The sequence below is a fragment of the Artibeus jamaicensis genome, unplaced genomic scaffold (genome assembly GCF_021234435.1).
Source record: "Artibeus jamaicensis isolate MK-2021 breed Jamaican fruit bat unplaced genomic scaffold, CSHL_Jam_final scaffold_916, whole genome shotgun sequence".
Taxonomy (NCBI): Eukaryota; Metazoa; Chordata; class Mammalia; order Chiroptera; family Phyllostomidae; genus Artibeus; species Artibeus jamaicensis.
Window position 1 is genome coordinate 25,314,044 of NW_026522059.1, and position 21,762 is coordinate 25,335,805.

General features: G+C 42.2%; 1 protein-coding gene across 2 annotated transcripts in view; it reads right to left on the minus strand.

Annotated features, from left to right (window-relative positions):
- Window positions 1-6,344: 6,344 nt before the first annotated feature.
- Window positions 6,345-21,762, minus strand: part of ATP6V1C1 (ATPase H+ transporting V1 subunit C1) — a 45,072-nt gene continuing 29,654 nt past the window's right edge. For both annotated transcript variants that reach the window (XM_037133368.2, XM_037133370.2), the window contains exons 6-13: window positions 20,982-21,073; window positions 19,656-19,754; window positions 18,289-18,357; window positions 15,014-15,106; window positions 14,830-14,923; window positions 14,012-14,109; window positions 13,044-13,170; window positions 6,345-11,986 (exon numbers count right to left, since the gene is read on the minus strand). In XM_037133368.2, coding sequence (XP_036989263.1) covers window positions 11,891-11,986; window positions 13,044-13,170; window positions 14,012-14,109; window positions 14,830-14,923; window positions 15,014-15,106; window positions 18,289-18,357; window positions 19,656-19,754; window positions 20,982-21,073 — 768 coding nt within the window. In that variant the 3' untranslated portion in view covers window positions 6,345-11,890. The remainder of the gene's footprint in view (window positions 11,987-13,043; window positions 13,171-14,011; window positions 14,110-14,829; window positions 14,924-15,013; window positions 15,107-18,288; window positions 18,358-19,655; window positions 19,755-20,981; window positions 21,074-21,762) is intronic.

A 21,762-nucleotide genomic window follows, 5' to 3' on the forward strand; every position in this document is an offset into this window, starting at 1 on the left:
AGCAGATTCGTTGGGAAGGGTCCTGAAATGAAGGGGAAAAATACACAGAAGAAACTGTCCACGTGAAGAAGTCAAAAGGGCATCAGAACGTTAAAAAAATTTTTTTTACCATATAAAATTAAGAAGAAAAAAATAGAGGGAAAACTAGAAAACCAGAGAGGCAAGCAAAATAAATTAATATAAACGGCGGCATTAAAGGAGGAGGGAAGACAGGAGTGTAGCCACTCTCACTGCTGCTTGGTGACTCGCCCGTGGGCTGTAACGGGATCCAGAGGCTGACACCAGGACGACACCGTTGCTGCGTCACCGCGGGAGGAGTTAACTTTCCCGCAGGAGGCACTGAAGCCGGTGCCTGGGTGTAGAGATAAGAGCCTTCCAAATCATTTACTTCAGAAAAGAGATTCTGACGCAAGGGCAAGCGGCCCATTACAATCTGGAAAGCCATGACGATGGAAAACATGACACTTCCTTTCAACCTAAGTACCTAATTACACAAGTCCCGTTCCAGAGCCGCACACTTGCCAAGCCATCAGTTGTACATCCCAGTGTTATTTCCTCCGGAAGAACCTCAGGGTTCCGTTGGAGCTGAAACAAATGAATACCTTAAATAACTTTAGAGGCAGATGCAACAGAGAAGTTAGAGCAGCAACAACTTACGTGACAGACTTGACACTCCTTATATTAGTGAGTGGGAAGGGGATGCAACAGTTTGAAGCAAAAAGGCAACTTTCCTAAGAAATGTGGAAGAGGGAAATACAGGCACATTGGAAAAATGAGAAGGAAGCCAGGGCCCCCCACCCTCAAAAACCATTGTCTTCTGTTAGTTATTATCAAGGGACCCCGTGCAATGAGTACTGGGCTGCAGTTATCTGGGTATGTAGTGAATATGATTAAAAATGCCAACTAATTTTATAAATACACGAAGGCTGTGATTTGGAAGAAATCAGGGCAGCTGCAAGAAAATCAGGACTAAAGCTTACAAATTCCTACACGCTGCCTGGATCTTCACAGGCATTTGGAGGACAGCACAGGGTGGGGGGCTTTCGGGCACAGAGCCAGGCACACTTCCCAGCATAGTTTACGCTCAGTAAATCCGTCCATGGCTTCTATTGGAATGTGCCCATACGTGTAAGAAATGGGGGTTGCAAGCTCATGAGTGAGACCACTGCTGGGTGGTCCTTGAGAAATGTTAGACCCCACGATGGTTCCCATCCGACCCTGCCTCCCTTGCCTTGGTTGCGTGTCCTACACCCCCCGACTCCCTAAGCTACTGCTGACCCCCTCCTCACTAAGCAAACAGGGCTAGCTCCCTCTCGGGGCCCCTAGCATCCGCTGGTTCTTCAGCCAGGGGTGTTTCCAGTACATGGCTGGCATCTTGGGCAACTAACCGCCCCCCTGAAATAGCTCTCCTCTCCTGGCCCAGGTCACATGCCAACACAAGTTCAGAGGTGAAAGGTCTTGTTTATCATGGGCTTGTTGCCCCTCAACCTCTAGCAGGTAAGCTCCAGGAGGACAAGCTCCTTTTCCTCACTTCGCTGCTCTTGCCCCAGCACCCCCGTGTTCAGTAACCAGTAAGCATTTGCTGAGCAAATGAAGATTCCCCTCAAGGACCTTGTAAGCCCTCAGCAAACGGTCGTTTGAGTGAATGAACTAAGGATACTCTGACCCAGACAAGGCGTCAGGGACAGAGATACTAACACAACAGAATGATCCGACCAGTAACGTCTCAATTTCTCTCTTCCTCAGAGAATGCTGGGAATGAGTGCTGACCATGGAGGTGATGACCAGTGACTTCAGAGTTTGACGTAAGGGTGACGTGGCCCGGGAGATGCAGGCCTGGCTGCTGCAGCTGCCTCTCACTGGGATGCGAAGCAGGGCAAGGGAAAGCCCGACACATGAAAAAGAAATTGGCAGAACAGGAGGCCATAAAACCTCAGAAGAAATAGAGAGGGCATTGAAAGCAGTAAAATCCCAAAGTGCAAAACTGCTTATCTTTCATTAAAGAGAATTCAAATTAATTTTTAAAAACCACAGTGATAGTAAACATTATAGTAAGCAAAGAACTGAGAGAATATGTAGAAAATCTGAGATAATTCTGGTAGATTTTCTAATTGTGAAATAACATGCATTGTAAAACACACCCCTTCCCGTAGAATTTCGCAGTGTTGTGGGACCACCACCCTTGTCGAATCCTGGAACACTTTATCGCCCCCCAAATAAACCCCCAAGCCCCTCCATCTCCCTGGTCCCTGCCATCCACGGATCTCTTTCTGTTTTTGGATTCGCCTATTCCTGACATTTCTTATGAAAGGAATCGTACAACGCACGCCTCCTGTGTCCGGTCCCTTCACCGAGCCTGATGTTTCCACGGCGCAGACGGAGGCTCCGCTCCTTTGACAGCCGAGTGACACTGCGCGGTGCGGAGACACACCCCGCATCGCGTTTACCCTTCATTTATCCTCAGTAGGTGGGCACTTGGGCTGTTTCCAAATTTCGACTATGATGATGATGTGGCTACAAACCTGTCTGTGTGTACGAGCTTTTGTGTAGATGTGTTTCCAATTCTCTTTGAATTCACATAAAATACAGACAGCAAGAAGCAAAAAAGAAACAAACAAATAGTGTGGGAAAAAAAGGATAATACTAACAAGAAAATAGCAGTTAATACAGGATGGGGCAAAAGGAGGTTTACAGTTGTGAGCATGCAGAAGCTTATTCTTGTATCATTATTATTGTATTATTTCACATATGAATAACTGTAAACCTACTTTAGCCCATGCTACATGTCAGACACCTCCCCTGTGCCGTGTACCTCACTAGAAATTCATGTGTACCACGAGGTTTAATCCTCACAACAATTCCTTTTCGTAGTTATCCTTTTTCTACGAATGGAGAAACTGGTTCAGAACCCAGGATGTCAGGCTGCCCAAGATCCCGCTCAGAGAGAGTGCAGAGCTGCCCCTGGCAGACGTGGCGGCCGGGGGGCGGGGGCAGCAGACCAACCATGGTCTAATTCCCCATCAAAGAGACTCGGGTTAAAATAAAAAACAAACAAACATGAAATACTATTCTGCCTTCAGAAAAGAGAGGCAAATTTGAAAGCAAACATTCCAGTTTGAACAAAGGGGCTTTATTCTGGTAAACGAGGCACCCTTCAGGACTTGTGGGCAGTGACTTGACACTCCTCTGGCGCTGGGGTTGTTAGTGGACAGCTAGTTAGTTATTAACAGAAGAGAAAGGAGCTGAACTGGCCAAGCCTGATGGACTTGGAAGGGACTGCTTCCAGACCCTCCGGGGGACAGCAGCATTGCCCTCCTCAGCGGATTCCTCCCTCCACCGAATAGAGAGGAAGGACTGAGTAGTGAGGAAGGGACGGCCTTTCCAATCTCCCTCGGGACTGGGGGTCTGTGGGTGGGGGAGGAGGGGAGGGCGGGAGATGGTAAGCGGGAAATTCCTTTGCTGAGAGATGCACAGAAGCCAAGATGGTGCACAGAGAGGGCCCAGCAGGAGCCCGCAATGAGCCAGGATAGGGCTTGGATAGTTTGAAAGCAAGCTTACTCCTTCCCAAACCCGGGGAGATATAATCAAAGCTTAACAAAGGCCTGGGGTTTGCTTGTTCCTTTGCTCATTCTCTCCTCTTTACCAGTTGCCTGGTCACAACCCCAGAGCCATCAAGCCTCAGCAGCAGACGAACCTACAGGGAGATGAGACACAGGCAAGGGCAGCAGCCAGGAACAGAGACTAAGCTAGACTACGGAAGCTGCGGATGCTGATGCCAGGATAATGGTGCAGCATCTCTGGGCCCTGGCCCTCCTCCTGGGATGGGTGAGGATAAGTGGGGGCCTGTGGCTCCAGGGACTGGACTTTTTTCTCAGCAAGACAGAGCTGAGCCATCTGGTCTTGGATGAGATATCGGGCACCTGGGGACAGTCCTTTGTTTTCGCTCCAATAAATCTTGCCACAATACCGCCCCTCCTCCTATGCATGTATCCTTGAAATGTGTCTCCTGCGATACCATGAAAGAATCCTGTTTCCACCAGCAACAGGGTGAACTGACGGTGAGCAGAGAAGGGGGCCAACGGGTCACTTGGAGGCTGAGGAAAGGAGGGAAATGGCAGAGAAGAAAGAGGGCCCCTGAATGCTTGAGGGCCTGAATGCAAAGCATGAGAGACAATAAGCAAAAAGCAGAGGTGGGAGCAACGGCTGTAAGGGAGGAGCTTGAGCACTGAGTATACTCCTTCCTCTCTCTGCTGGGTTCCTGTAGTGCTGCGAACAGACTCAAGAAAGGGGTGAGATCCATGCCAACAACCACCGAGAACCCACAGACAAGGTGCTATCCCATTGGTATACAACTTGCCTCCCACCAAGGGCTCCCTATAAGTTGCTATACTTCTTGCTGAAGACCTGCGCTGTTCACTGTTTATGAACCTCTTAAATCCCTAAGAGAGTCAACAGAGACAAATAATGTTGAAGAACATGTGCTGAGCGTCTCCTTGCTGTCTCCCCACAGAGCCTGGCATAGCAAAGGCCCTGCATGCAATGAGCTCCGAGTGAGCAATGACTGACAGCAGAAATTGCACTCCCGTCAGAACCACACAGCTGTGTTTTCAATCCCACCGATTCAGTATTTTCCATCAGAAACAGCTTTTGGGCTTTCAATATTGCAACCAGTTTGCTCTCATGCACATAAAGGCACAAAGTACGTGTTGTCTTTTGTGATGAAAGAGAAAGAAAACTGTCTGTCTAGCAATCCGAGGCACATCAACAGTTACTCAGAAAGCAATCCTTTCCACATTCCTCAGATTCATGGGGAAATGACATCTGGCAGTCCGAGTGACCAGAAAATCGGCTGGCTCTTCCAGTTACAGGAACAAAAAAAAAAAGCCAAAGGATATGGGGCATATCGGAAACTTAAGAGTAAACTGGCTCATCACTCAGGTGAAACCAACCACACCCGCACTGTCCAACGCAGCGCCCCCTGGCCCCATGTAGCTACTTACATTAATTCAAGTTAGAGAGGATTTAAAGTGTGGTTCTTAGACCCGCCACATTGCAAGGGGCCTACAGCCACAGGTGACAGCAGCTACCACACTGGGGGAAAGAGGTACATAATGTCCACCATCACAGGAAAGTCTTTGGGACAGTGCCCAACCAGAGCAACTGTGCAGTCAGATTTTAAAAAAAAGGGGGGGTCTATTCTCTACCCACTGACTAGTACTATAGGTTGGCTTCTCAACACAGATATCCTTAAGTATGTGTTCAGACTTTAGAGTTCACAGATCAGTAAAGTGCTCTAATTTTGGGTTACCAAGTTTGTATTTTGTCAAGTAAGGCTGCCACCAGATTACTAGGCTTCAGGGCCCATCAAGGCAGGCAGGCACTGGGCCTTCTTACCACTCAGGGTCATAACCCAGCCTGGTTCACAGTATGTGCCCAGTAACTATTTGCTGAATACATGCTCATGTATGTACACACATAGCTTCACACTTTTTCATTTTACCTGTGGCACGTGAAAACTGTCACTAGTTGACATTAGTCACCTGAAAGGTGTATGGGCTCTATGCACATGCGCACACACGCACATGCGCACACACATGCACACGCACGGACAGGCTAGGTTAAGTCACAGAATGAATGTGTCATCCAACATTTTCTGAGAACTTAATGTTAATAAACACTTCTAGCAAGATATTCCAAATCCAAATGGGCTTCTCTAAATGGGCTGTTTCATAACCGACCATGAGGGGGAGTAAGGGGGAAGCTAACTGCAGTTTTCGGTGGCACCACATTGCCCTCTAGTGGTAAAACTAGCACCTGTGTACACAGTCAACTTTTATTTTATTTTTTAAAAATATTTTATTTATTTTTTAGAGATGGGAAGGGAAGAAGAAAGAGTGGGAGAGAAAAATCAATGTGTGGTTACCTCTCACATGTCCCCTACTGGGGACCTGGCCTGCAACTCAGGCATATGCCCTGACTGGGAATCGAACCAGTGACCCTTTACTTCACAGGCCCATGCTCAATCCACTGAGCTACACCAGCTAGGGCTCAACTTTTATTTTAAAAAGCAAGTTATTTATGTTTCTGGTAACATTAAAACCTGTACCGACATGCAATTACCCTAAGAATCAGCCCAAATATTTATGTACATATTTAAATATGAAATCTGGCATGTTGTAATTGTGAAAAAGGTAAATGAAGGAGGCTCTGTCACAGAACTCTCTGATAAAGTCATCCACGTGCCTCGGAAACGGTGAGATACAGGAGAGCTCCTCGTTGGACTTAATATTCTGGATCGTTTCTGTTCATCCTTTAGTTTAAAAAAATACACTTTCAAGTTCAGATGCTGTTGCACAGTTTATTTATTTTTTGTCTAAAACCAACAACCTTTGCTGCATTTAACTCCTTTTTCATTTTTATCTTCATAGCTTCTTTTTGTTTCCTCATACAGAACATTCCTTAAACGTCTTGATTGTTCTTTTAAATTTTACAAGCAGTGATAAATCACATCCAAAGTGGGTTTTGAATTAAAAGATAAAAATGTGACCCTGATCATTTTACACAGTTTTTGCAAATTTCAATTATGACCTTGAAAGGGTAGCTTTTCTATAATATTTGGGTGTATGCTTTTTAACCTTGTGCATGTGTTTTTTTAAAGGCAGCTGAGACTTTTGGTCAAGGTGGAGGTATAGGTAGACACACTTCACCTCCTCACACAATCATAGAAAAGAATTACAACTAGATCTCAAAACAAGTTAACACCAGAACTGTCAGAAAATCGAGCTGTATGGAAGTCCGACGACTAAGAATTTAAAGAAGACACATTCATCCAAACGGACGGGAGTGGCGGAGAGGCAAGAAGATACAACTCGGTACAGAGAGGTGGAAGCAGCAAACAGACAATCCCACATTCAACTCTGGTGGATGAAACTGGGAGGGACACCTAGGGAGCAAGCAATCCCTGCCCCAGGCCACACTGCAGAGCCAGGGTTCCAGTGCCTGGAAGATGAATCCCCGTAACATCTGGCTGTAAATACCACTGGGGTTGGGGTAGCAGAAGATATTGCTGGATTTTCAGGAGACTCGGCTTAAAGAGCCCGCAGGGACTTAAAACATACACCCACCCAGTTGGGAATTCACCCCTAAGGCAACAGCTGGAAGGGTGCCAGTCACAACAGGGTGTGGGGTGAAGTGACTGAAAACAGGGCAAGTGCTGAGCAAACCTCCAGAAGCCAGGCAGCAGCACTGTCACCTCTCTGAGCCCTCCCCACACGTACAGCCACAACGTGGTAAAGTGGGTTGCTTTGCCCTGGCAACAGCCTAAGGCTTCACTCCAAAAAATTTACAGTTGCCTTTTTACAACAGGCCACGCTACTAAGAGAGTCAAAGCAGTTCTACCTATTACACAGAAACAAATACAGGGAGGCTGCCAAATTGAGGAGACAAAGAAATATGGCCCAAATGAAAGAGCAGAACAAAACCCCAGAAAAAGAACTAAAGGAAATAGAGACAACCAACCTATCAGATGCAGAGTTCAAAACACTGGTTATCAGGATGCTCACAGAACTCACTGAGTACAGCAACAACATAAAAGAAGAAATGAAGGTTACACTAAGTGAAATAAAGAAAAATCGACAGGGAACCAACAGTGGAGGGGAGGAAGCCAGGATTCAAACCAATGATTTGGAACATAAGGAAGAAATAAGCATTCAACCAGGAAAGCAAGAAGAAAAAAGAATTTTTTAAAAATGTGGATAGTATAAGGACACTCTGGGACATCTCCAAATGTACCAAAATCCAAATCATAGGGATGCCAGAATGAGAAGAGGAAGAGCAAGAGCAAGAAAAAGAAAACTCCCTAATTTGGAGAAGGAAACAGACATACAAGACCAGGAAGCACAGACCCAAAGAAGTTGGATCCAAAGAGGGCAACATCAAGACACATCATAATTAAAATGCCAAAGGTTAAAGGTAAAAGAGAGAATCTTAAAAGCAGCAAGAGAAAAGAAGATAGTTACCTATAAAGGAGTTCCCATAAGACTATCAGCTGATTTCTCAAAAGAAACCTTACAGGCGAGAAGGGCTGGAAGGAAGTATTCAAAGTCATGAAAGGCAAGGACCTACAACCAAGATTACTGTATCTAGAAAAGCTATCATTTAGAATGGAAAGGCAGACTTCCAGTCAAAATGGGGGAGGCACAGGTAGACACACTGTGCCTCCTCACACAACCAAAAGATGGAGAACAAATTTAAAAACAAAAAACAACCAGAACTGACAGAAAATCAAACTGTATGGAAGTCTGACAATCAAGGAGTTAAAGAAGAAACATTCATCCATACTGGTAGGAGTGGAGAAGATGGGCAGCCAGGTAGAGGGAACTCATGGCAAAGTAGGAGCTGGAGGACCGAGGCGGCAGCTGGTGGAGCAGGTCATCCCATATTTGCATGTGGATAAACTGGGAGGAACTGGGGAGTGAAACAGACCACACAACCCAAGGTTCCAGTGCGGGGAATTAAAGCCTCAAAACCTCTGACTCCAAAAACCTGTGAGGGTTGAGGCGGGAGGATAAACTCCCAGCCTCACAGGAGAGTTTGCTGGAGAGACCCACAGGGTCCTAGAAGGTACACAACCCACCCACTCGGGAATCAGCACCAGAAGGGCCCAATTTGCTTAGGGGTAGTGGCGGAAGGGACTAAAAGCTAACAGAGAGCTGAGCAAGCAGCGCTGTTCCCTCTCGGACCCCTCCCTCACACACAGTGCCACAAGGCAGTGACATGGGTTGCCCCACCCTGGTGAACACTTAAGGCACCGTCCCTTACTATGTGACAGGCGCTCAAAGACAAAAATATGGCCCAAATTAAAGAACAGATCAAAGCTCCAGAAAAAATACAACTAAGCAACAAACCTATCTGAAGATAGCCAACCTATCAGATGCAGAGTTCAAAACACTAGTAATCAGGATACTCACAGAATTGGTTGAGTACAGCCGCAAAATGGCAGAAAAAGTGAAGGCTATGAAAAGTGAAATGAAGGAAATGTACAGAGAACCAACAGTGATGGGAAGGAAACCAGGACTCAAATCAACAGTTTGGACCAGAAGGAAGAAATAAACAGTCAACCAGAACAGAATGAAGAAACAAAAATTCAAAAAAATGAGGAGGCTTAGGAACCCCCAAGACAACTTTAAACATTCCAACATCTGAATCACAGGGGTGCCAGAAGGAGAAGAGGAACAGCAAAAAGTTGAAAACTGATTTGAACAAATAATGAAGGAGAACTTCCCCAATCTGGCAAAGGAAATAAGACTTCCAGGAAATCCAGGAAGCTCAGAGAGTCCCAAAGAAGGTGGACCCAAGAAAGCACACACCAAGGCACATCATAATTATATTAGCCAAGATTAAAGAGGAGGGAATCTTAAAAGCAGTATTAAAGTCTAAATCGAACTTTCAAATCATTGCTAGGCCTACACAAATCTTTTAATCATCAAAACACATCACCCATGAGAGAGATTAGACCCTTTTACAGCCACTGACTCAAAGAACACTTGCAAAAGACAGAGAACCAGAATTTCCTAATATTAAAACTAAAACTTTTCAGCTTCCTTTTTTTTTATCCAAAGGAAAACTGAAAGTAAAATCTGCATCCCAAACACATCTTGAATTAAAATGAATAGATTATAACTTGGCAGTACGTGTCAAAACTTTGAACATATACAGCCTGTGACCAACCAATGTCACTTCCAGGATCTCTCTTACTTCTCCTAGTAAGGAAACTAACGATTTTAGTTTCCTTAAGGATTTAGTCTATATAAGGATTTTCACTAAAGCAGTGTTTGTAAGAGCAAAAATAAAAACCAACTGAATATCCATCCACTCAGGTACGCTATGGCACAAACCCACGATGGAAAACCATGTTGTCAGTTAAAAGAATGAGGTAGCTCCAAATATACAGGCAGGTAAGGAAGTCTTGGGCACACTGGTAAGCAAAAAGGTGACAGAGTGTGTACAGTATGTTCTTACTTTTATTGAAAAAAACTGTGTGTGTGTATGTGCTGTGGAGCAGAGACAGACCTGGGGGAGTACATAAACTGCTTCGGGAAGAAGTAATAGGGCTGGGGGGCGCTGGGGGCGCTGGGGGCCCTGGGGGCCCTCGGGCGTGGGAGGTGGGAGCAGGGAGCAGGCATCCTCTCTCATGTTTTACCATTAGAAGTGTATATTGTTTGACGTTAACACTTACTTTTGAAATAAAAAGGCTTCTGGAGACTAATTTTCTAAAGAATAAAGAACAGCTTATAAAAGCCCTTAGAACAAAATGTAAACTTCTCTGTTCCACTCTCAAGGCGGTGGGGGCCCAGACAGGGCAGCACTGCCCCACGCCCTCACTCAGAAACCCACTCAGGATGCTGTAAACTACATCACTGATTCAGACTTTTAAAGCTGGCAATGCTTCTACTTTCAGACTACGTCATAAACGTCAAAATAAAGGCTTTTATAAGTATACTTCTTAAATTGTGTAAAATACTTAAACAAGTGACTAAAGCTACATAATTCTGCTACACTTTATTCAAAATCAGCCCTACCTCCTAATTACTAGGTTGGCCAAAAAGTCCGTTTAGTTTTTTCTGTAAAATAAAAGACATTTTTCATTTTCATGAAAACTTTATTGATTTGGATATTTTGAGTATATTAGCTATCTCCCATGTGGTGTAACACTGATTGTTCTCAATCAATGACTTGATTTGATCACTGTCAACTTCACCTGGTCTACCTGACCATGGAGCATCATCCAGCAAGAAATCTCCAGCATAAAACTTTGCAAACCACTTTTGACACGTTCAATCAGTCACAGCACCTTCACATACTGCACAAATCATTTGTGTCAGTTGCATTTTTACCTTTCTCGAAATAATGAAGCATAATATGCTGAAAATGTTGCATATTTTCTTCCATCTTCAATATTAAAATAGCTGCACAAAAATTCACCAATTTTGACAAGTTTTTAAAAAATGCATGCTGATATGACAGCTGTCACAATACAATCTAACAAAAGTGTTTCGAATGAGGTCAAAGACAGCTAAGCGCCACTACAGCCATCTTGCAGAAGAAAAACAAACGAACTTTGTGGCCAACGCTATATTGAAGAACTACGACTCTAGTGTCCAAATGGAAATACCCATCATGCGTGGAAAAATAATCTTCAAATTTGTGCTCTGATCCAAATTTGACACATTTAAATCATAACACAAGTCAGACACCTCATATATAACAAAACACTAAAAGTGGCATAGCAGGTTAACTATGATACCACTTGTTAAACTCTCAAACTGAATTGTAATCTTCTGAAGTTACACACACCACAATACACCTTTACACAGGTAATTTTATTCTCTCCTGTGGGTGTCAACAAAGCTCATCGATTATAATTTAAAACATTCAGAAAGCACATAACTGAATATTGTCACATTTCTTTACATCATGATCAAGTAACTATTAAACAGTTATGTCTACTAAATACAGTGAACAAAATGGTATAAACGTTTACACCATTCCCTTGTAAACAAGGCTTTTGTGCACAATAATAACAAATGGAATTATGTCTATCACAACATAGATGAGGAAAGACCTCTTTAAATAAACTATTCTGTTTATAAATAGACTCTGATTTGTTTTAGTACACATTTACAGACCTGATCAATAAAAAGAAACAAGACATACATTTCCCTTTCAAAAGAAACTGTTCAGAAATGGACTACGATGGGAGAATTCACCTAGGAAAAGGGGTCACAAGCAAGCAAAGGATAATAGAGTTAAAAGTACTGTCATAGTTCAGCCTACTTCTGTTCGCTATTACACCAACACAAGGACAGGGTTGTCTGGGAGGAGCTCGTTTTTACTTGAATTCCAGCAAGTTGCAATCAATCTTGTAGTATACATAGGGGTAGTATTCCTGCTGACTCAGGTTTAAGCCTGGAATATCCATAGGCGCCTATGAAAAATGAGACAAATTATTCGACTATGTACTTACAGAAAGTAAACAAAGAAATAAAGTATTACCATTTACCTTCCATTAACACCTACTCTGGACCAAGTTCATGCATTTATGCTAATTTAATCTCAGGTACACAGTATCTCGATTTGCAAATGAGGAAACAAGCCCGGAAAGGGTGACGTGCCCGAGGAGACACAGACAGTGAGTGGTAAGGCCAACTTCAAAGCCTGTGTGTTCACCATGATCCTGCCCCTTTTTATGTGCACAGCAAAAAAAATATTTTTTCTCAAGCTTGGGGTATTCGGTTTATGGGACACAAGGCCTATAAAATATTGGATAACAATAAAACAAGTATGGTTTTAAAGGTATCATATGTATGTCTATTATAAGAATTTACTGGTAGGTCAGATATTTGGACCTCATTATTTTACTGACAATTCCATGAAAATGTAGGTCATTTCCTGCATTTTCTTCTATCAAATAAACCTAAGTTTTCATGGGTTCTAAACTAATGCATGTGTGAGATATACCACCCTAACTAAAGAGGAAGAATATCAACATGTTTGAAAAAATATAAAATAAAAGCCCACTACAATCTTAAACAACAGCAATGCCAAAAAACACACATATTTTGTTTATATTCTCTGTATAAAAAGTATAAAACACATACCATTTTAGAAAAACAATTTGCTTTACAATGCTCATCTGTTTCATTCATTACTTCTACCAAGTGAAAATAATTTTCTTCTCTGCAATTTATAATTTTTGTAAACAAATAATATCACTGATTGGTTCCATATTTCTGCAACTATAAACATCTGATTTATAGCAAAATAGTAATTGGCTTTTAGGAATCCCAGATCTAACTTCCATAAAACAGCGTAAACAAGGTAAATTACTTGCTATGTTTATCTAACAAACTAATTGAGAATCTCAATAATAAAAACAGAATGAATTACCACAATGCTCACTGTCCCTTTTCTGTCTTTTCCAGTAATTTTTTCTGAAACTCATTCCAGTTACGATTCTATGAGGCTATCTAACAAGTACTTACATCAATAATAGCTGCCGCACTACTATCTAGATGTTTATACAATTCGTATAATACTTCTCTTAGTTTCTTCATTGTTTTTTTATTGGGCTGAAGTAGCATTGCTTGAAAGTTCACTGGCAGGCCATACCTTATAAAGAAGCAAAAACACAGTATGTAACACAAGCAAACACACAGACTTTACTTTTAAAGCAAATACTCTCATCCTCTCCTTGAAGCATAGCTAATGGGGAGAAGGCACCTCATTTTAACAACCACCATTACAAGTTCAACTAACATACTAACATACACAGAAACTCAAACCTTCTCTGGTCCTCATTGTCCACTAGGTATTTTTCTTTAAAATTGGAGCCAACTGTCTACTAGGAATTACTTTAATTACTCTTCAATATTTAAGGGAATCTATGAATAAAATAATGATAGTATGTAAACTTAGTAAATACTTTCATGATAAACAACATGAAATTAACCACATCTTACTTTAAAATTCAAAGTAATTTAAAAACAGTGAGCATAGCTGAAGATAAATCTTTCACAATTTCTAATATGAGTAATAGGTATAGAAGACCATAAGATATTTATGTATGTCAAATATGAACTATTTTTGGTTAAATAAAACAATGATTTCAAATGTCATTACTATACTGTACCAAACTACATGTAAATATCTGAAAGATCTTTCTTTTAAACAAACATTGGCTAATATTTTATAATCTACTTTCAACCTAAATAAATGTATAAGAAAGGAATCAGCGTACAGCAGCATGGATCTCTTTCTGAATCCAGTGTTAAGAGACACGGCACATGTGCACGTAATAAGCTGTATGACACTGACAGTCTCTCCTTGTGACTGGCCCTTTGGTTTCTACATACAATTTCCTATTACTGGACTGTGTGTTACAATAAAGAGGTCCAATATAAGGGCACCTATGAACTCTTCAGATCCAAGTTTCTTAATGAACTTTCTTTACCTTAAAACAGATTCAACAAAAACCCTCAATGCTTTCACATGAATCCATGCAATAAATGCTTCACTGAAATTCACTTTCAGCCACCGCACAAGTGGACCCTATAAAGAGGGAAAAAAATCACCACAAACTTGGTCTTGAAAAATGGCAAGTAGGTATTAGATGAACCAATTGGCTTTATTAGACATTTACTTGGTTAGGATTAGATTTCTCTCAACTGAGATAATATGATTTATAAAGTACTTAAAAATAGTTTAAAATGAAACTGCCTTTATTTTCTTTCTCATTACAAGAGAAACACCTTTGCACTAATCACGTCTCCCCTCCCAATCTTTCGGTCTTCACGATTATCCTACATCTTAAGACAGCAAGAAAGTGCACACCAAATACATTCCTGTTCCCTGTTCTGCCTAGAATATCATAACTCTCCAATGGTTTAAATAAAAACTGCTTCAGTAAAACCCTGTGGCATTTAAAAAAACTGCTCTAAGAAAATGAAAATTGTTACTGGAAAGAGAAAGCTGTACTACTTAAATCAACCATTCCACTTCAGGGGCTCTAACTAACACCCTGCATTTAAAATGAACTTCTCGCATGGATTTAGATGGAGTAATGAATTTTAGGTATGTATTTTAAGATAACCATTCACAAATCCAAGCTTGTTTAGAGAAAATTCCTTCTGATTATTTAATAGAAAAAGTAATTAAAATCAAATGTCTTCAATGCAAAGTCAGAGTATTGCTTTCTTTTAAATCAAATAAAAGCAACACCAGTTTTTCTTCTGCTTAACACTGATAACACTAAATATTAAGAATACATACAAATTGCTTTTTCTTGTCAGTAGAAAGCCTGTTCATTTCTTCTTTGTCTGCTTTCATTTCCTCTTCATTATACTGAAAGTCACGAACAATGAATCTAAATTTGGGAGGAAAAATCAAAATTGTCCATACTGTGTTCAGGTGATTTAACAAGTTAAAAAACAAATGAAAAAAATAGTAATCTTACTTGTTTTCCCTGGCTTTGTGCCTGAAGTCATCAACCGCCTTCCTGAACAGTGTGACATTACAAAGGTAACTGTCTTGGTCCTCCGAGAGAACACTACGGAACAAAAGACAAAGCCCACTGAAAACCTGGCGTTTACCTGCCCTCTGTTCGTATCAGAGACAGAAGGCAGACAGTGGAGGGGCAGGACGACGCGCAGACCACGGCGGCCCTTCCCAAACCTGCCTCGAACCCTGAAGACACCGCGTTGCCCATGTTTTTGTCTCCTCCAACAGCCCTACACGACATCTGCCGCCTCCTAACCAGTCACATTGAACAGGAACTCAAGGACAGCATCCGCACTCTAAGCAGCACGCTTCTCAGTCCACATCACTGCCGGGCTGGCCTCAGCAACACCGTCCGTGGCTGGTTTGATTCCAGAGTCTCCTGGCGTCCTGGCTAAGCCTCCTCTTCTCTCCTGGAAACCTAACTCTCCCCCTCTCCGGCCCACCCTCTCTGCACCGCCGGAACCTCCTTTCTCTCATCACAGCCTGGATCAAACCGCACACAACTGCCTGAACTACCCCTGAGAAAACGCACCTGCATGTTCGTCTCAGGGCTCCGTGTCAGGCTTCAGAAGACCCCAGTGGGGCCAGCCCTTCCACCCAGTCACGGGCTCCTGGACATCACTGCAAAGACCTGCCGCCTTCTCGGCTCCCCAGACAACCTACCTGCCTCGTTGTCAAGACACCTTCCCCGCTTTTCTTCATAAAAGTGATCTTCGTGATCTCTGCCGTGAAACACGAGAAAGTTTTCTCGGCACGACAGCTAGTGCGGCTCGTTCCAGGCCTTCCTAGTTCGGCTCCTGCACCTCATCTGCAGCCCCAGGTCCCTGCACTTACCCCTCCATGAAGCCCCGCTGAGCCGGCGGCGCTGCTTCCAACAACTGAGAAAGGCAGAAGTGAACAGTGGTCTGACCTAATCAAACCATCTTAAGCAAAAGTACACGGACGAAAAGGAAAGTGGTGATTCTGAAAGCAGGAACAAGAAGCACCTCACCATGAACCATTTTTCAACCAGAAAGGAGCAGAGCAGCAGCCCGTCCTCCGCTTCTCTGACTGCTACACCGACACGCAACACACACGTCCTGCGCGTAACTGCACAACAGGGCGGTGTTGCAAACTGTCCAACAGCTTAGGACTTCAGGCAGAACATTTTGCAGATAATCAGATTTTACATATTTTAAAATGAAACTGTTCCTTCCGGGTTTGAGATGGTATTTTTCAACCTATTCTTCTACCTCAGAACTCCACTTTCACCTCACTCTCCCCAAGACAGTCGCTCCAGTATTGCACCAAAAAAGCAAAAAGTCAAAGTATCACTACTTATGAGTTTTTATAAAGTCACTTAGAACAATGACCATCACACCGTCATTAGTCAAAAACCTTAAGTACTATGACAGCCAGAGAAAATCTAGTCTCAAGGCACAGAGATCCTTCCTCAACCTAGGACACCTTCCAGACCAGCCCACCGGGCCTCCTCCCCGCCCCCCACCCCAAACTAATCATCCTCCTCACAGTGCAGGCCGCACTACTGCTCTGCTCTGAACGGCTAAACGCACACGGCAAGTCAGTGCGTGCTCAAGTCAGCGATTCCAAATGACTTCCGAACAGAGACAGAGCAGAACAGACGTTCTCACTGGGTGAGGAAGGGCGGGGTCGTTCCGAAGACAGGTCCTGCCCGCACTGCACGGTCACTGCCTGCCACTTTTCCCCTGAAACCACTCAAGTGATTTTCTGAAGATGTGCATTTCTAAAGTAGTATTTTAAAGTCCTTCTTTTAGAGTAAATCTGGGCCTACTTAACTAGCCTGCTCACCATCCCCTGGAACTCAAACGTGGCACGCGTACCACTTGGGCGGACCTCATGTGTGCACAGGGTCCTTACTCTCGTCCCTCCCTGGCCCCCCAGACAAAGTGGACCTCTATGGCTCTAATGCGCTACAGGGCACGGAGGTGTAAGACAGGTTGTCCACCAGAGTTAGAGCTTCAGAAGAAAACCAGCGCCGAGACCTGACATGTTTACCAAGTGAAGGGCTGGTGTGAGTGAAAGCTAGAGCACCCCTCCCAGTGCCCACTCTAAAATTCGAGATGGGCACAGGTTTGTGGTTTAGGTCTCAAAAAAAATCACCGTCTGTGAAACTACAATACTAATCATACACTTTATATTTTGTAAATCTTACCAAAGCCTTAAAATAACCTTACGACATGTACAAAGGAGGTGCTATATTCACTTTACAGACAAAGAAAATGAGGCCCAGAGAAGTCAAAAGACTTACCCCAGGTCACACAGCAAGTTGGTAGCAGAACGCGCAATAGAACTCAGATCCCTGAGTCCAGGACTCTTCCCATTCTAGTAAGCTACCTCCCATGTGACACATTGAAACTGGAAAAGGAAATAGTTCGTGGGCCTGGCCTTACTAGTTGCACTTCCTACTATGGCCTATGCTTTCTTTCCCCATGCTGCCACCTTCGGGGCGTGCAAGTACCCTGCCATTTATTACTGTCTCAGAGAACACCTGGTGTGCAATAGCCCAGTACAGAAACAATGACAAGGTATAGTGTCAAAGAGTACACGACCGGGAGTGCTAGTCCAGCTCTGTCACTGGGCATGGGAGTTGCCACATGCCTTAAGCAACTATTTAAGTTTCTGCGTTCTGACTTCCTCATCTATAAGAATAACTCCCCAGACCACCCCACAGAATTGCTACAATCAGACAATGTATGTTAATCCATAAAGTATAAAGTGCTTAATAAAGGGGTTTTCTAATGGAAAGTATAAATTAGGTAGAATCTATGCCACTGGACACTGGCAGTGACGATTTGGAGAGCCACGCAGAACTCGAACAGCCACTCTGGGACACTTCCCTCACAAGGTCAGTGAGGACTCATCAGAGGTACCCAGGAATGCTGATTAAAGAATTTTCAGAAGGTAGCAGAAAACGTGTCACACCAGAGACCTGGGTTCTAGTTCTAGCCCTGCACTCACAGGATGTGTGACTCTGGGCAAACCACTTCGCTTCTGTGGCCTCAAACTTCTACATCCGTAAACATGAGTGGGTGAATCAGACTGTGTACGTCCCTTCCAGAACTAAAATTATGATAGCCAGAATTAATATAACTTGTTTATAAGGTGAAATAAAACTATAAACTTCCCACAAAGATATTTCCTAACCCAACATCCAAACTATAAAAGGAATTTTCTAGGAAAGAAATGGATTTTACAAAGACTACTACTTACTTGCTAGACCTTGGAACTACCATTTCAGCTAGTGTTTCATACTGCTTAATCCAGTCATTGTGGTTTAACCTGCAGAAAAGGTACAACAAGCATTGGAAAAGAAAAGTAAGTCCTACCTCCAGCCACATCCAGAAAGAAAAGAAATTAAATGATGGGACAAATAGGAAATTTGGCTAAATATATGTCAAATCTATCTAATAAAAATATTTACGTTTCCTACTGAGAATGAATTTCAAACACACTGAATGAAGAAGTACCTATGGTTCACCACCCTTATATCCACTACCTATTGCAAAGCAGACACATCCCAGAACTAAGTTTGGAAAGGAAGTAAGGCAAAGCATATTTTCTAAATTACTTTCAAACTTTAGGGTTGATAATGTATAGAAAAGAAAAGAGAGAAATAGAAAGAGAGACAGAGGGGGAGGGAGGGAGGGAAAGAAAGAGGCCACACCGAAAGCACTATCACTTCCTTCCAGTAGCAGAGGAAGGCTGGACGAGAGGATATTTACTGAAAGCACCGAGCACCAGGAAGTACTGAGCCAAGTGCCAGTAAACCTTGCTGCCACAGAACAATTGTGCAACAACCTTCTCTAGAGAACTGGCTTTTGGGGTTGTAGAAAGAGACAATCATGTTTGTAATTTAAAATAAAGAACTATAGTATTTGTAGGCCGGGGCAGAGAATAATTCATTATTACCCTAAATAAGGTAATGCCTTGGTCCTGTTTCAATTACAGCGTAGAGAAAACGAAAAATCTTCTGGTTTTAAACACAAATTTTATTTATTTTTTTGGGGGGGGGTGGAGAACTAAAGGGAGAGAAACATTGATGTTCAAGAAAAACATTGACGGGTTGCCTCTCACATGCCCCCAGCTGGGGACCCAGCCTGCAACCCAAGCATGTGCCCTGACTGGGAATCAACTGGTGACCTTTCAGAACGCAGGCCAGCGCCCAATCCACTGAGCCACACCAGTCAGGCACATCCTTTGCTTCTTATACGGCTTAATTCATCCTAACCAAACATAAACATTTTTCAAAAAACAAAAATAAAAGAACAAAGAACTTTGTATCTTAGAAAATTTAAATCCATTTTCTAAATCAAATAATTTAACATTACTTAACTTTTTAATGAGCCAACTCTATTAAGCTGCTAAACTGATTTTGAAACTTCAATTTATAACTCATGTCTCTAGTTATAACTAAACTCTACCATCCGTGCCACAGGGGTATGCTAGCTGACAGAATGAATGACAGGTGACAGTCCCTTTACATTTAGGCTTTATGAGAAACTTCAAATTACCATATCAGTGTTGAACATTTTTCTTGTAATTTAACAAGTAAAAACCTTTGTAATAAAAAGACATACTTGGGAACTACGACCAGTAATGTGACGAGATACTCTGAATCAAGAACAAAGTCATCCTTCTTCACAATTTCTGCTAGACTTCTAGTTAGCAAACTTCCCCTGAGGAAGAAGAAAGAAATCATTAGGCTGATAATTACATGCTCCCACAACACAAGTAAAGAAACAGCAAACTAATTATATCCACATACACTATTCAGACATCTCAAGAGAGCCACTGGTCTAGTTAACATTTTTACTTTATAAGTTGTCAAAGTTTAGCTATTTCTCACCCCTGCAACCAAAGAAATGTCAATTTATCAAAATAGGTCTCCAGTGTCTCCCTTTGTGTTTGCTCTAATTAATGTAACTCGGGTCTTCTCTTGATTACATATGTAATATCCAGACTGAGAAAGTGTTACTCATTAGGTCTTAATTAAAGTCTATTTCATTGTAATTATGAAACTGTATCATCTAAGCACAACCCCTGGTTTTCCTCCCTCCCCCTGGGTATCACCTGATACCAGGCGATTCTGGCCGGTTGCCCAACAGTCAACCCTTTCCGGTCAGTCTTCGTCTGGTCTCCCAGTGCGGACCCCTCCTAACGGAAATGTCTGGCCTGCTCACACCACTGACAGCACATGCCAACCAGCTTTTCCTCTGGGACAGAATGCTTAACAGCTAAGTGCTTAAAGCTGCGCTTGTAGCAGTCCTGCTGCAAGGAGATCAACCCAAAGAAACGTGTTCAATTTAAGGAAACCTACTGTGCAAAATCTCTGAACTGGGAAAACGAAGAATGAGTATTGCATTATAAAAAGATTCTTCCACAGAAGTCTTTTGACCAGATTATGCAATTAAACTATGATTTGATTTAAAACAATTTTAGACATTTTTCATCAAATGCACAAAGGCATAAACCAGGATTGAGCTCTTAAGTATCACTCACAAGTATTAATTATGAAACAAGTATGAAAAGTCTGTCTCACATCTACTTTGATTAGACTCAATTAATAAACTTTTTTCCATGAAGTGAAAAAATAAACAGCTGCAACTTACTAAACCCCAACAATCTCTAACTCAGTGTATGCTAGAGTACTTCTCTCATTTTCTTTCTAAATCCGCACTCAAGGATATGTTTATTAATTTTAGAAAGAAAGAGGAAGGGCGGGGGGGAGAGAGACAGAAATTTCAACACAAGAGAGAAAAACATGGATCAGCTGCCTGGTGGATGCACCCCAACCAGGGATCAAACCCACAACCGTTGGTGTAGGGGACAACGGCCCAGCCAACTGGCCACGCGGCCGGGCACTTCTCTAATTCCTCATATTCACCAACACTTGGTGTGCTTACGCGTTCTTTCGTTCCAAATTCTGAAGATTCCCTTTCAGGTTATTATATGCGGATGCTCGAGATTTCAGGTCATTGTCAATCTGAGTTACTCCCTTAAAAAAAAAAAAAAAGAGGCCAGGTATTCCTAATCTACATCTGTTAATATACAGTCAACTGTACTTAAACATTAACTTTAAAAAAACAACTACTAGTTCCTGATGTAAAAAGATTCTGTTTTTTAAAGCACAACTTTAAAAGGTCATTTAAGAAAATATAACCTAATGGGGGGAAGGTGTATTAAATGGTAATGAAAAAAATACAATAAAGATTACATTTAAAAGAAAAAATAACATACTTTATTTTTAATAACCATGGTAATTTCCATATGAACCTTTTCTACTCAAAGTAATATTTTAGTCCTCATGTATTTCAATTATTTACTGTACTACTTCTTAAACCTAAATGAAATCTAGGCCAACAGGTTTAGAGATTACTAATTAAAAGGCTTTAATTCACAAGGCTGACGGATTGTTCCCTAAATAAACTAGATTAGTTTTATTCTTCACAACTCCACTATTATTATACAGAAGTTTTCTCAATGTAACTTGAATTGTCACTGAATTTATTTATGAATGTTAAAAAGCTGATTTTTCCAAAAGATGGCTACGGCTACTAACAATTTAGGGAGAAAATGCAAAGCAGTGGATTTCACATTTGAGTACCTTGAGTCTGGCCTCTTAAACCATTTAGCCATCCTGACAGCCTGATTTAATAGTTGAAAAACTAGCTTCGACTCAGCTCT